This window comes from Borostomias antarcticus (assembly GCF_949987555.1).
Source record: "Borostomias antarcticus genome assembly, chromosome: 23".
Lineage (NCBI taxonomy): Eukaryota > Metazoa > Chordata > Actinopteri > Stomiiformes > Stomiidae > Borostomias > Borostomias antarcticus.
In genome coordinates, this window is record NC_140256.1 from 335,574 (window position 1) to 350,000 (window position 14,427).

General features: G+C 51.4%; 1 protein-coding gene across 1 annotated transcript in view; it reads left to right on the forward strand.

Moving 5' to 3' along the window:
• Positions 1 to 14,427, forward strand: part of dapk1 (death-associated protein kinase 1) — a 60,152-nt gene that overhangs the window by 5,640 nt on the left and 40,085 nt on the right. Inside the window, exon 3 of the mRNA XM_084456925.1 lies at positions 13,805 to 14,026. Within this exon, the coding sequence (XP_084313051.1) occupies positions 13,805 to 14,026 (222 nt within the window). The remainder of the gene's footprint in view (positions 1 to 13,804; positions 14,027 to 14,427) is intronic.

A 14,427-nucleotide genomic window follows, 5' to 3' on the forward strand; every position in this document is an offset into this window, starting at 1 on the left:
ATGTTCTGGGGGGTGTGGGGGGATGTTCTGGGGTGTGGGGGGGTGTGGGGGGATGTTCTGGGGGGTGTGGGGGGTGTGGGGGTGTGTGGGGGGATGTTCTGGAGGGTGTGGGGGGATGTTCTGGGGGGTGTGGGGGGTGTGGGGGGATGTTCTGGAGGGTGTGGGGGGATGTTCTGGGGGGTGTGGGGGGATGTTCTGGGGGGTGTGGGGGGATGTTCTGGGGGGTGTGGGGGGATGTTCTGGGGGATGTGGGGGGATGTTCTGGGGGGTGTGGGGGGATGTTCTGGAGGGTGTGGGGGGATGTTCTGGAGGGTGTGGGGGGATGTTCTGGGGTGTGTGGGGGGATGTTCTGGGGGGTGTGGGGGGATGTTCTGGGGGGTGTGGGGGGATGTTCTGGGGGGTGTGGGGGGATGTTCTGGAGGGTGTGGGGGGATGTTCTGGGGGGTGTGGGGGGATGTTCTGGGGGGTGTGGGGGGATGTTCTGGAGGGTGTGGGGGGATGTTCTGGGGGGTGTGGGGGGATGTTCTGGAGGGTGTGGGGGGATGTTCTGGGGGGTGTGGGGGGATGTTCTGGGGGGTGTGGGGGGATGTTCTGGAGGGTGTGGGGGGTGTGGGGGGATGTTCTGGGGGGTGTGGGGGGATGTTCTGGAGGGTGTGGGGGGATGTTCTGGGGGGTGTGGGGGGATGTTCTGGAGGGTGTGGGGGGATGTTCTGGGGGGTGTGGGGGGATGTTCTGGGGGGTGTGGGGGGATGTTCTGGAGGGTGTGGGGGGATGTTCTGGGGGGTGTGGGGGGATGTTCTGGGGGGTGTGGGGGGATGTTCTGGAGGGTGTGGGGGGATGTTCATGGTTTTTCAGCATGACATGTAGGGATGAGTAGCTTTGAACCACTGAATAAATATCAATAAAACTGACTACTGTGCAGCGCTGCAATAACTCACTATGACAAACAAGTGGTTTTGGAACAGATCTGCTTCTTCTCTTTCACGGTAGAATGTTGATTGAGGAAGTAGGGGACGTGAGCACGGCTCCAAACCCCAGATCAGAGTCTCTGGCCGGGCTTCTGTATGGGTTAGGGTTAGGGTTAGGGTTAGGGTTGGGTTAGGGTTAGGGTTAGGGTTAGGGTTAGGGCAGGACCAGCCCAGCACCCACGCACGGATCACAACGGACTAGATATTATTTTCAAATATCAAAAGCACAGGCAGCTTTTCAGACTTACAGCTTTCCTCAGCGTTGTGCCTTTGGAAATTGAAAATATAATAATATAATTGAAATATAATATAATATATAATTGAAATATAATAATATATATAATAAATAATCTGTTGTGATGCGTCCATGCGAGCTGGATGGTTTGAGCTCAACGTTGTGCGTGTTGTTGAGTGACTCTAACCAGCTGGGCGAGGCTGAGGCAGATTCACAACAGGAATGGCAAAAATGGCCTTACAGTAGGTTTTTTCAAAACAAAAGATTACGCAAGAATACCAAATGTTGTGTCTCTACACAATAGTAATCAATTATTAAGCTTATCGATTAGCCTGTCAACAATGGCTCTTATTTATCAAAAGTGCCCTCCGCTCCTGCGTGATTCTGCTCCCACACCAGTGATGTTCCAGCCAGGAGGCCCTCAGGACCAGTGATGTGACCAGGAGGCCCTCAGGACCAGTGATGTTCCAGCCAGGAGGCCCTCAGGACCAGTGATGTGGCCAGGAGGCCCTCAGGACCAGTGATGTTCCAGCCAGGAGGCCCTCAGGACCAGTGATGTTCCAGCCAGGAGGCCCTCAGGACCAGTGATGTTCCAGCCAGGAGGTCCTCAGGACCAGTGATGTTCCAGCCAGGAGGCCCTCAGGACCAGTGATCCAGCCAGGAGGCCCTCAGGACCAGTGATGTTCCAGCCAGGAGGCCCTCAGGACCAGTGATCCAGCCAGGAGGCCCTCAGGACCAGTGATGTTCCAGCCAGGAGGCCCTCAGGACCAGTGATGTTCCAGCCAGGAGGCCCTCAGGACCAGTGATGTTCCAGCCAGGAGGCCCTCAGGACCAGTGATGTTCCAGCCAGGAGGCCCTCAGGACCAGTGATGTGGCCAGGAGGTCCTCAGGACCAGTGATGTTCCAGCCAGGAGGCCCTCAGGACCAGTGATGTTCCAGCCAGGAGGCCCTCAGGACCAGTGATGTGGCCAGGAGGCCCTCAGGACCAGTGATGTTCCAGCCAGGAGGGATGCCCCTGCTGAGCAGAACTCCCCCAGTGCGTCCTGGGTAGGAATGGAACCAGAAGCTTCCTGTCCTGAGGCGCCGGTGCTGAGCTGCGCACGTCGTGACCTCATGCCTCATGGACGGAGCTCTGCACCAATGGCCCTTCCAGTTTCTGTTGTCTTGGCAACCAAAGGGACTAGTTTACCAAGTGAACGCTGTTCCTTTCTCTTGCTGTTCTCTTATTGGGGTAAACAACTGATCCAACTAACCCCTCACAGAACCAGCTCCACCATGTTCCTGACCGAACCGGTGAAGTGGGCCCGTGCTAAAGCTCTAACGCTGTTTCCCTGGTTACCTCCATGGCAGACAATGGTGGAGCAGTTGCGTAATGTTTCAGCAGAACCGTTTCGTGCCGTACAGCTTAGTGAGCCAGAGCCATGCTGCCCCCACTCTCTCTCTCACTGCTGAATAGGTGTGACTCATGGGAATGATCTTGTTAAATAAACAATCATACACCTCCAAGTCTGGGCTGCACAACTTTGTAGTTGTGGCCATGGTTGTCGCTGTGTGTATCATAGCACCCCCTCTGCTACAGACGTGGGTATCAGTACGCATGTTTGGTTTGTCTTAGATAGTAAAGGTTGAACATTATGGGAGTTGGAGCGTGTGATCAGCAGACCAAAAATGAATGCAGTGTTATGATCGAGAGCCCACTGAATACTGAGTTCTAATGTTGGTCCTTCTGACCGTGGTTCTAATGTTGGTCCTTCTGACCGTGGTTCTAATGTTGGTCCTTCTGACCGTGGTTCTAATGTTCACCCTTCAGACCATGGTTCTAATGTTGGCCCTTGAGACCGGGGCCCTGGAACCAGGCCTGAGTCACAGGGGGCCCCGCGGCCTCCACCCTCACCTGCCCATGCTGGGCTCCATCCCGGGGTCTCTGACTTGCCAACGCTCATGACAGCCTTACATAACTAGCGCTTCAGACAGCCATGCCAGCGAGTCCATGTGGCGGGTGGGCGGGATTCATACTGAGGAGGGTTTAACCAATCCAGCCTGGCGGGATTCATACTGAGGAGGGCGTTTAACCAATCCAGCCTGGCTACACCTGCTCATCCAGGTGACTCACCCAAGCCTGGCTACACCTGCTCATCCAGGTGACTCACCCAAGCCTGGTAACACCTGCTCATCCAGGTGACTCACCCAAGCCTGGCTACACCTGCTCATCCAGGTGACTCACCCAAACCTGGCTACACCTGCTCACCCAGGTGACTCACCCAAGCCTGGCTACACCTGCTCATCCAGGTGACTCACCCAAGCCTGGCTACACCTGCTCACCCAGGTGACTCACCCAAGCCTGGCTACACCTGCTCATCCAGGTGACTCACCCAAGCCTGGCTACACCTGCTCACCCAGGTGACTCACCCAAGCCTGGTAACACCTGCTCATCCAGGTGACTCACCCAAGCCTGGCTACACCTGCTCATCCAGGTGACTCACCCAAGCCTGGCTACACCTGCTCATCCAGGTGACTCACCCAAGCAGGGGGGCCGTTGCACAATCTGGTGCATCAGCATGAAAGTCAGGTCAACGAGTTTTGGTCCCTTAAAAATGGGGGGATCACAAATACAATTCATTGTAATTCCTACAGTGTTCACCTGATTTGGATGTAAATACCTTCAAATTAAAGCTGAAAGTCGGCACTTAAAACACATTGAATGTTTCATTTTAAATCCATTGTGGTGGTGTACAGAGCCAAAATGATAAATTGTGTCACTGTCCAAATATTTATGTGCGTACCTGTAAATCACCAGGCAGGTGAGAGGTCTCAGCCCACCAGCGCATTGAGCCAGCGGAGCAAAAAAACGACTGCTTGACTTGAATCTGTCGACTTAATGATCTCCGACGGATGATTGAGCTCATCGACTCAGGGGGCAGCCCTCATTGTTAGGCCTGATTCATAGTCGACGCAAACAACGCAAACTACGTTGTGAACGCAAGCTCCAACATGACTCGAGAGATCGCGTTCTGTGTTTTGTTTTGTGGAAACGCAAGGAATTGCACTATTGCTCGTGTCAAGTGACACATTTCGGCATGACGCAACGAGACCTTGCGAAGCTTGCGTTGTTGGCGCTTATGTAGTTTGCGTCGACCCGGCCTTACTGATATTTTAGCGTGAAACCTGATCTTGATCTGAATGTTCATCCGGCTCCTTTAAACATTATCTTGACTTGCAGTGTCTGAGCGTCCATCATCCGGTCTCATTCCATCATCCGGTCTCATTCCATCATCCGGTCTCATCCCATCATCCGGTCTCATTCCATCATCTGGTCTCATTCCATCATCCGGTCTCTTTCCATCATCCGGTCTCATTCCATCATCCGGTCTCATCCCATCATCCGGTCTCATCCCATCATCCGGTCTCATCCCATCATCCGGTCTCATCCCATCATCCGGTCTCATCCCATAGAACTAAATCTTGTTGTTTTGTTGCCTCCTGTCTGGTGGATGTCCAGCAGACGGCTGGTTCACCTGTCCACTGTCTCCATCTGTCTGTCCCTCACCTCGCTCTTTCTAGCTTTGCCTCTCACCCCCCCCCCCTCTCTCTCTCTCTACCCTTTTCTCACCCTCTCTCACCCCTCTCTCTCTCTCTCTCCCCTTCTCTTACCCATCTCTCTCTCCCCTTTTCTCACCACCTCTCCCCTTTTCTCTCTCTCTCCCCTCCTCTCTCTCTCTCCCCTTTCTCCCCTTCTCTCCCCCCCTCTCTCTCTCTCTCTCTCTCCCTCTCTCTCTCTCTCTCTCCCCTTCTCTCACCCCTCTCTCTCTCTCTCTCTCCCCTTTTCTCACCCTCTCTCCCCTTCTCTCTCTCTCTCTCTCTCCTCCTCCTCCTCCTCCTGGTGCTCTTGTGCCAAGTCATTTGGCTGCAAGCAATAAAATTAGCTTGTATACCATTAAATATTAATCCAACACAACAAACGTCATTATTATTTATTACAGGTTGAACAATATCATTCAGTGTTGGTAGATCTGATTTGTACGCTGTTTCTCCAAACGTGTTCAGTGTTCAGCAGGATTCCTCAGTGTTCAGCAGGATCCCTCTGTGTTCAGCAGGATCTCTGTGTTCAGCAGGATCTCTGTGTTCAGCAGGATCCCTCAGTGTTCAGGAGGATCCCTCAGTGTTCAGCAGGATCTCTGTGTTCAGCAGGATCCCTCAGTGTTCAGCAGGATCTCAGTGTTCAGCAGGATCTCAGTGTTCAGCAGGATCCCTCAGTGTTCAGCAGGATATCAGTGTTCAGCAGGATCTCAGTGTTCAGCAGGATATCAGTGTTCAGCAGGATCCCTCAGTGTTCAGCAGGATCCCTCAGTGTTCAGCAGGATCTCAGTGTTCAGCAGGATCTCAGTGTTCAGCAGGATCCCTCAGTGTTCAGTAGGATCTCAGTGTTCAGTAGGATCCCTCAGTGTTCAGTAGGATCCCTCAGTGTTCAGCAGGATCCCTCAGTGTTCAGCAGGATCTCTGTGTTCAGCAGGATCTCTGTGTTCAGCAGGATCTCTGTGTTCAGCAGGATCTCTGTGTTCAGCAGGATCTCAGTGTTCAGCAGGATCCCTCAGTGTTCAGTAGGATGTTCTGGCCAGGATGAGTGGTGCTCAGTATGCCGTCCGCCTTTTAGCGTGGGGAGCCTTGGATATATGAATGTTTGTATCTAAAATAATAATTTGTCTGTTTGCATTCCTCTCTGTGGTAAAAGTGACATTTCAGAGGGGAAAGAGCTGTAGTCCACCTGGGTACTGTAGTCCTGCGTTCTCACTCTCACATGGGAGACGTAGAGACATTTACAGTTTTGACATTTACAACCTTTTATGAAAGACCAGCCGGATGCTGAGGTCATAAAACCAGGTGTTGGTTGATAGTGAAATAACCCGCGCTGCTGAGCTACTGGTGGGAATGTTTCTCCTGGGAATTCCAGTAGAAGAGAAGACAGTTTTGTTTCCACAAGCTTAGTGACCTGTAGTAATACCACAGTGCTTGATTTTCTGTTGAATCTAACAGCGTTTGTTTTTGGACTGTGCTGGATTTCCCAGATGGATGGATTTTTCCTCGGGCTCCGGCGCAGAGAACTAAGCTTCTCTGAAACATGTCTCCATCTGCTGAATCAAAGGACCAGATGCTGAAGAACAGTCTTGGCGCGTTCCTTAGCTCCTCTGTGTGGATAGAAACGTGTTCTCTCTACACAAAGCATCATCTACAACGTGGAACACAAGATAGTAGATATAGAAAGCAGTAAAGCTCTTAGAAGCAGTAAAGCTCTTGGGAACTAACAATGATGTAATAATTCTGAAGTCTCCTTTGTTTCTTCATGGTGGATGAGCCGTCTCATGATGATTGGGACCCACCAGCGCTCCTCTGGATCAGGTTAGGAGGAGGGTCCCATCACCGTGACAACCCTGCTCCTTATTCAGCCTCCTGTCACCCTAGACGAGCAGGGGAGTCTGGGTCCATCTAGAGGAGCAGGGGAGTCTGGGTCCATCTAGAGGAGCAGAGGAGTCTGGGTCCATCTAGAGGAGCAGGGGAGTCTGGGTCCATCTAGAGGAGCAGGGGAGTCTGGGTCCATCTAGAGGAGCAGGGGAGTCTGGGTCCATCTAGAGGAGCAGGGGGGTCTGGGTCCATCTAGAGGAGCAGGGGAGCATCTAGAGGAGCAGGGGAGTCTGGGTTCATCTAGAGGAGCAGGGGAGTCTGGGTCCATCTAGAGGAGCAGGGGAGTCTGGGTTCATCTAGAGGAGCAGGGGAGCATCTAGAGGAGCAGGGGAGTCTGGGTCCATCTAGAGGAGCAGGGGAGTCTGGGTCCATCTAGAGGAGCAGGGGAGTCTGGGTTCATCTAGAGGAGCAGGGGAGCATCTAGAGGAGCAGGGGAGTCTGGGTCCATCTAGAGGAGCAGGGGAGTCTGGGTCCATCTAGAGGAGCAGGGGAGTCTGGGTCCATCTAGAGGAGCAGGGGAGTCTGGGTCCATCTAGAGAAGCAGGGGAGTCTGGGTCCATCTAGAGGAGCAGGGGAGCATCTAGAGGAGCAGGGGAGTCTGGGTCCATCTAGAGGAGCAGGGGAGTCTGGGTCCATCTAGAGGAGCAGGGGAGTCTGGGTCCATCTAGAGGAGCAGGGGAGTCTGGGTTCATCTAGAGGAGCAGGGGAGTCTGGGTTCATCTAGAGGAGCAGGGGAGTCCTCCCTCTATCAGAGTCTCTCTCTCCCCCCTCCCTCTATCAGAGTCTCTCTCTCTCTCCCCCCCTCCCTCTCAGAGTCTCTCTCTGTCCCCCTCCCTCTCTGAGTCTCTCTCTGTCCCCCCTCCCTCTGAGTCTCTCTCTGTCCCCCTCCCTCTCTGAGTCTCTCTCTGTCCCCCCTCCCTCTGAGTCTCTCTCTGTCCCCCCTCCCTCTCTGAGTCTCTCTCTCTCTCTCTCTCTCTCTCTCTGTCCCCCCTCCCTCTCCGAGTCTCTCTCTCTCTCTCTCTCTCTCTCTCTGTCCCCCCTCCCTCTCTGAGTCTCTCTCTCTCTCTCTCTCTCTCTGTCCTCCCCTCCTCTCCTCTTCTCCAGTTGCGTTTTGGAAACAACTAGGTCAGAAGTTGGAAGCTGCATCCGTCCTTAAAACATGACAAAAGCGAGCAGGAACCTGATCCCCAGACTGTTGTTGTGCGTTTGTGCCTCAGATGGGAGGGGAGGCGCTCGGGGAGAGAAGGCTGTTGTCCTGCTGTGTTCCTCAGTGGTTTGAAAGCAGCGTGTCTGTAATCATTCCTGTCTTATTATTCCCGCGGTTCGTCCTGTCTGTGTTCAGTGTTGAGTTAGAGTGCATCATTTTCACAGTGTATCTCCTAATTCCATAGAGACCATTTTGAAATGCTAGCTAGCAACAAAATTCAACATGATTTAAACAGACTAGTTAGATGGGAACTAGGAGTGGACCAAATAGACCTAATCCTCTCAACTGGGATGAAAAACCTCTTTCAGAATCCTCTGCCAGAGAAAGTGCTGTTGAGATGTAAAGGTGGCAGTGGATCAACTCTCCCCCCTCTCCATGGGGGCAGCTCATGGTCCTCCCTCTCCATGGGGGCAGCTCATGGTCCTCCCTCTCCATGGGGGCAGTTCATGGTCCCCCCTCTCCATGGGGGCAGCTCATGGTCCCCCCTCTCCATGGGGGCAGCTCATGGTCCTCCCTCTCCATGGGGGCAGCTCATGGTCTTCCCTCTCCATGGGGGCAGTTCATGGTCCCCCCTCTCCATGGGGGCAGTTCATGGTCCTCCCTCTCCATGGGGGCAGTTCATGGTCCTCCCTCTCCATGGGGGCAGCTCATGGTCCTCCCTCTCCATGGGGGCAGCTCATGGTCCCCCCTCTCCATGGGGGCAGCTCATGGTCCTCCCTCTCCATGGGGGCAGTTCATGGTCCCCCCTCTCCATGGGGGCAGCTCATGGTCCTCCCTCTCCATGGGGGCAGCTCATGGTCCTCTCTCTCCATGGGGGCAGCTCATGGCAGGAATGTTTGTCCCTTGTTTGTTTGTGTGTGTGTCTGGTGTTGGAAGCGAGGAGTGTGTGGTACCGATACGTGTGCGTTACTCAACATTACTCAACATGTCAACAGCTTTGTCCTGGAGCTACTGTATGGAAATATCATAATGTGGGGGTTTGGGTGTCTCCCATGTGGTGAACAGTCACAGCGCTTGTTTTTGTCTGGCATAAGCCTCTCAATTATTAATATTAGTCACTTATAAGTTCAAGTTCAACGTTGTCGTGTGTGTTAGGAACACAATGACACGCTTGTGCTCTGGCTCCCTGCCTTAACATTAGACACCCATCCCAAAACCAACACGGAGATGAATTACAACAATGTGCGGTGCAATATAAATATTACTTAACATTAGTAACTTATAAATATTACTTATAAACATTAGTCACATAAATATGACTTTTTTGACATTAGATACTTAAATCTGACTCATGGCAAACTGAGTTGTGTGTGTGTGATTGTATCTGAGCTTGAGAGGACATGTTTGGTTGAGAGGACATGTTTGGTTGAGAGGACATGTTTGGTTGAGAGGACATGTTTGGTTGAGAGGACATGTTTGGTTGAGAGGACATGTTTGGTTGAGAGGACATGTTTGGTTGAGAGGACATGTTTGGTTGAGAGGACATGTTTGGTTGAGAGGACATGTTTGGTTGAGAGGACATGTTTGGTTGAGAGGACATGTTTGGTTGAGAGGACATGTTTGGTTGAGAGGTCATGTTTGGTTGAGAGGACATGTTTGGTTGAGAGGACATGTTTGGTTGAGAGGACATGTTTGGTTGAGAGGACATGTTTGGTGTTGCTGTATTCGGTCCCGGGACTCTGAGATCTTCCCATGTTCAGATAATTATGGACGTTTCAATTTCCCCCATTGACCATGAAGGACCATGAAGGGGGAGAAGTTCTCTCTCCAGGCCCCAAAAATGAATGGAGGTGTGTGTGTGTGTGTGTGTGTGTGTGTGTGTGTGTGTGCGTGCGTGTGATTTAAAGGGTATAGAGGTGTGTGTGTGTGTGTGTGTGTGTGTGTGTGTTTGCGTGTGTGTGTGTGTGTGCGTGTGATTTAAAGGGTATAGAGGTGTGTGTGTGTGTGTGTGATTTAAAGGGTATAGAGGTGTGTGTGTGTGTGTGTGTGCGTGTGTGTGTGTGATTTAAAGGGTATAGAGGTGTGTGTGCGTGCGTGTGTGTGTGTGTGCGTGTGTGATTTAAAGGGTATAGAGGTGTGTGTGTGTGTGTGTGTGTGTGTGTGTGTGTGATTTAAAGGGTATAGAGGTGTGTGTGTGTGTGTGTGTGTGTGTGTGTGTGTGTGTGTGATTTAAAGGGTATAGAGGTGTGTGTGTGTGTGTGTGTGTGTGTGTGTGTGAGATTTAAAGGGTATAGAGGTGTGTGTGTGTGTGTGTGTAGTGTAGTGCAGTTCCCCTCTCATCTGATTGGCTCAGTGCTCTCTGTTCTCAGTCTCAATGGGAACACAGTGAGTCGTTAACGCCTTGGTTTCTCTCACAGGAGCGCATTGAATAACAATCTAATTCCGTTTACAGTATAGAGGGGATAAAGCAAACAGCTTCAGTCTCAATCAGGGGGGTAGGGGTACATAAATACAGAGGGGGGCAACAGAGGGGGGCAACTCTTGAGGGCAGTTTACCACCTTGTTTTCCCTCACTGATTAACAGTTGATCAGAACATAGCTGAGTAAACTCAGCCTCATTTTAAGGAGGTGAGTAAAGAGTTTAGTTGGGTTCATCCTCCACTGCACCCCTCCTTACAATGGAAGGAAGGAAGGAAGGAAGGAAGGAAGGAAGGAAGGAAGGAAGGAAGGAAGGAAGGAAGGAAGGAAGGAAGGAAGGAAGGAAGGAAGGAAGGAAGGAAGGAAGGAAGGAAGGAAGGAAGGAAGGAAGGAAGGAAGGAAGGAAGGAAGGAAGACAAAGACGTGATTCAGAATCAAAAGGTTTGAATGTATTGAAATGTTGTTGAAGGAGCTGTGGAGGGAAGTCGATGGTTATATATATATATGGTTTATCCACTGTTAAGATGGTTTATCCACTGTTAAGATGGTTTATCCACTGTTAAGATGGTTTATCCACTGTTCAGTTAACAGGGAAAGACACAAGTCAGTCAATTACTTTTGTTACAACTGATGATTTGACCAGTAGGTTCACAAACCACCACGAACGCAGATAAACTACTAACCAGATTACACAATACAGCTGACAAATACGCTACATCCTTACTGCCGGGCTAACCCCCCCAAATACTAACACTATATTCTAAACTACCGGGCTCCCCCCCCCCCCCCGGAGGGGTGCCTACACCCATATCTCACACCTAGGGGGACGACAAACAAGCTTGGCCAGAGGCACATTTATGTGTACGCTGCGTCAAGAGGAATACCATCTGCCAACGATGTCAAATATGTATCAACTCCCAATATTGACTGTCCAAACAACGCAGCCCAGTCAGCTGTCTCACCCCCAGTCAGCTGTCTCACCCCCAGTCAGCTGTCTCACCCCCAGTCAGCTGTCTCACCCGCTTGAGTCAGCTGTCTCAGTCCAGTCAGCTGTCTCACCCCCAGTCAGCTGTCTCACCCGCCGCAGCCCAGTCAGCTGTCTCACCCGCTTGACTCAGCTGTCTCACCCGCTTGACTCAGCTGTCTCACCCGCTTGACTCAGCTGTCTCACCCGCTTGACTCAGCTGTCTCACCCGCTTGACTCAGCTGTCTCACCCGCTTGACTCAGCTGTCTCACCCGCTTGACTCAGCTGTCTCACCCGCTTGACTTCTTGGGAGGGTTGTAAATCCAGCTGAGTGCATCGAGCCAGGACATGGATGATGACATGGATGATGACATGGCGTTTCTCTCTTGTTCAAATGCATTCAGGAGGAAATCCCTCCTGAGGTTATGACTGACCCATGAAACAGGAGCTTGCTATCATCCACTTAGCTAAGCAGAGTAGCCCAAACATGGCCGCCACTAGTAGCCCAAACATGGCTGTCACTAGTAGCTCAAACATGGCCGTCACTAGTAGCTCAAACATGGCCGTCACTAGTAGCCCAAACATGGCCGTCACTAGTAGCTCAAACATGGCCGTCACTGGGGGTTTGGGAATCACATGCAGGACAGTGAGGCATGATGGCCTGAGAACATCTGGATGACGTCTAGAAAAACACTCTGACGTGCATCTAAATGGGTTCTGAGAGTTTTATACACACCTATAGACATACAGACTACTGACAAACCACATGTATATATCCATACAGACTACTACCATACAGACTACAAACCACATCTATCTCTTCTTCTCTCTCTGAGCACACCCTTCTTCTTTCCCTCACGTTGTTTTGCTTCAGCTGTTCCTCGTATGTTTCCAGCCTCTGGGGCCCTGGGTCAGACGTGCTTCATCAGGGTCCTGCAGCCTGGCGGCTCTGTTCATGTTGCCATAACACCCGTCTGACCTCTGCCCTGGTGACGGGCTGTTTATATAGAATCCTTCTCTTCAGAGCCAGTCTAATCTTAGGACGCGAGGACGTGGACAGCAGGTCAATATCTCTGGAACATCTTTTCTATTCCGCACGCTGATGAGCAGCAGTGTTGGTTACTATAGTAACACTCCCGCCCTCCTGGGGCCTCCCGTCAGTCTGCAGAGGAACCAGCAGCAGAGCCTCTGATAGGATAACCAGGTCTGTGATAGGATAACCAGGTCTGTGATAGGATAACCAGGTCTGTGATGGGATAACCAGGTCTGTGATGGGATAACCAGGCCTGTGATAGGATAACCAGGTCTGTGATAGGATAACCAGGCCTCTGATAGGATAACCAGGCCTCTGATAGGATAACCAGGCCTCTGATAGGATAACCAGGCCTCTGATAGGATAACCAGGCCTCTGATAGGATAACCAGGTCTCTGATAGGATAACCAGGCCTCTGATAGGATAACCAGGTCTCTGATAGGATAACCAGGTCTCTGATAGGATAACCAGGCCTCTGATAGGATAACCAGGTCTCTGATAGGATAACCAGGCCTCTGATAGGATAACCAGGTCTGTGATAGGATAACCAGGTCTCTGATAGGATAACCAGGTCTCTGATAGGATAACCAGGTCTGTGATAGGATAACCAGGTCTCTGATAGGATAACCAGGTCTCTGATAGGATAACCAGGCCTCTGATAGGATAACCAGGCCTCTGATAGGATAACCAGGTCTCTGATAGGATAACCAGGCCTCTGATAGGATAACCAGGCCTCTGATAGGATAACCAGGCCTCTGATAGGATAACCAGGCCTCTGATAGGATAACCAGGTCTGTGATAGGATAACCAGGCCTCTGATAGGATAACCAGGCCTACAGACAGAACCCTGGCTCCATGTTCTCCTGGCCGTCTTCTGTCTGACAGCCAGAAGAACATGGAGCCAGGGTTCTGTCTGTAGGCCTGGGAGCTTGCCTGTCTATCTGTCTGTCTGTCTGTCTGTCTGTAGTCTGCAGGGCCAGTCACCATGCTGTCCTTCTGTCTGGAGTCCATGAGTACATCAGAATTTATCCTTCAAATAACACAGATGTTACGTGTAGCTCCTAAGACATGGCTGATTAACTATGCAGATCCTCAAGCTTCTGTACCAATTGCAGCGCAGTTGGTCAAATAGGAATGAGGGACAATTGGCAAAACAGTGGTTTGAAAAGGATTGTTTTCCTAATGGTTATCAAGTGAGTGTTATGTTTTTTGTTGTCACAGATGAAAGTAAACATTGTTACAAAATCTCCAATGCTTATGTTTTTGGTTGTGATAGGGTCTTTTTTAGTCTGCCTGGTAGCATGTGACTGTCTCTCCCCCTCCTCCCCTCCTGCCCCCCTCCCTTCCTCCCTTCCTCCCCCCCTCCCCCCCCCCCCCGTCCTGAGGGTGTGTTGTTGTTGTTATTTCCTGAGGGTCAGTTGTTGTTATTTCCTGAGGGTCAGTTGTTATTTCCTGAGGGTCAGTTGTTGTTATTTCCTGAGGGTGTGTTGTTGTTATTTCCTGAGGGTGTGTTGTTGTTGTTATTTCCTGAGGGTCAGTTGTTGTTCTTTCCTGAGGGTGTGTTGTTGTTCCCCTCCCCAGCGGTCAGTTTGCGGTGGTGAGGAAGTGTCGTAGCCGGCGCTCGGGCGTGGAGTACGCCGCCAAGTTCATCAAGAAGCGGCGCAGCAAGTCGAGCAGGCGAGGCGTGACCCGCGAGGACATTGAGAGGGAGGTGGACATCCTGAAGGAGATCCAGCACCCCAACGTCATCACACTCAGCGATGTCTTCGAGAACAAGGCCGAGGTCATCCTCATCCTGGAGCTGTGAGTTCTGCGTACGCTATTCTAAACATGTACGGGTCAAGGACTTGATGTGCTTGTCAAGGTCAAGCCTTAACAAAGATGACAAAGATGATTTCTCAGGTTAGAGCGGACATGACAGTTGAAGGACCCAGTACAGCCAGCTGGCCACCTCAGCTGCAATGCTGTCAGCAGCAACAATGATCTTTTATAGTTCAAACCACGTCTTCATGCTTTTCTTAGTTCTCACATCACACATATGCCTCATTGTTTTCAAGTCAAAAACAGCGTCTGAGTAGGGAGATGTGAAAGAGTACACGGTAGTGTGACCGCTGAGCACTGGTCACTGCGGTTCCAGAGCAGAACCACTCGTTCTCTGGCCTTGGGAATGTCTGCCTGTGTGGTGCGTTCATGGCGTTCTGGTT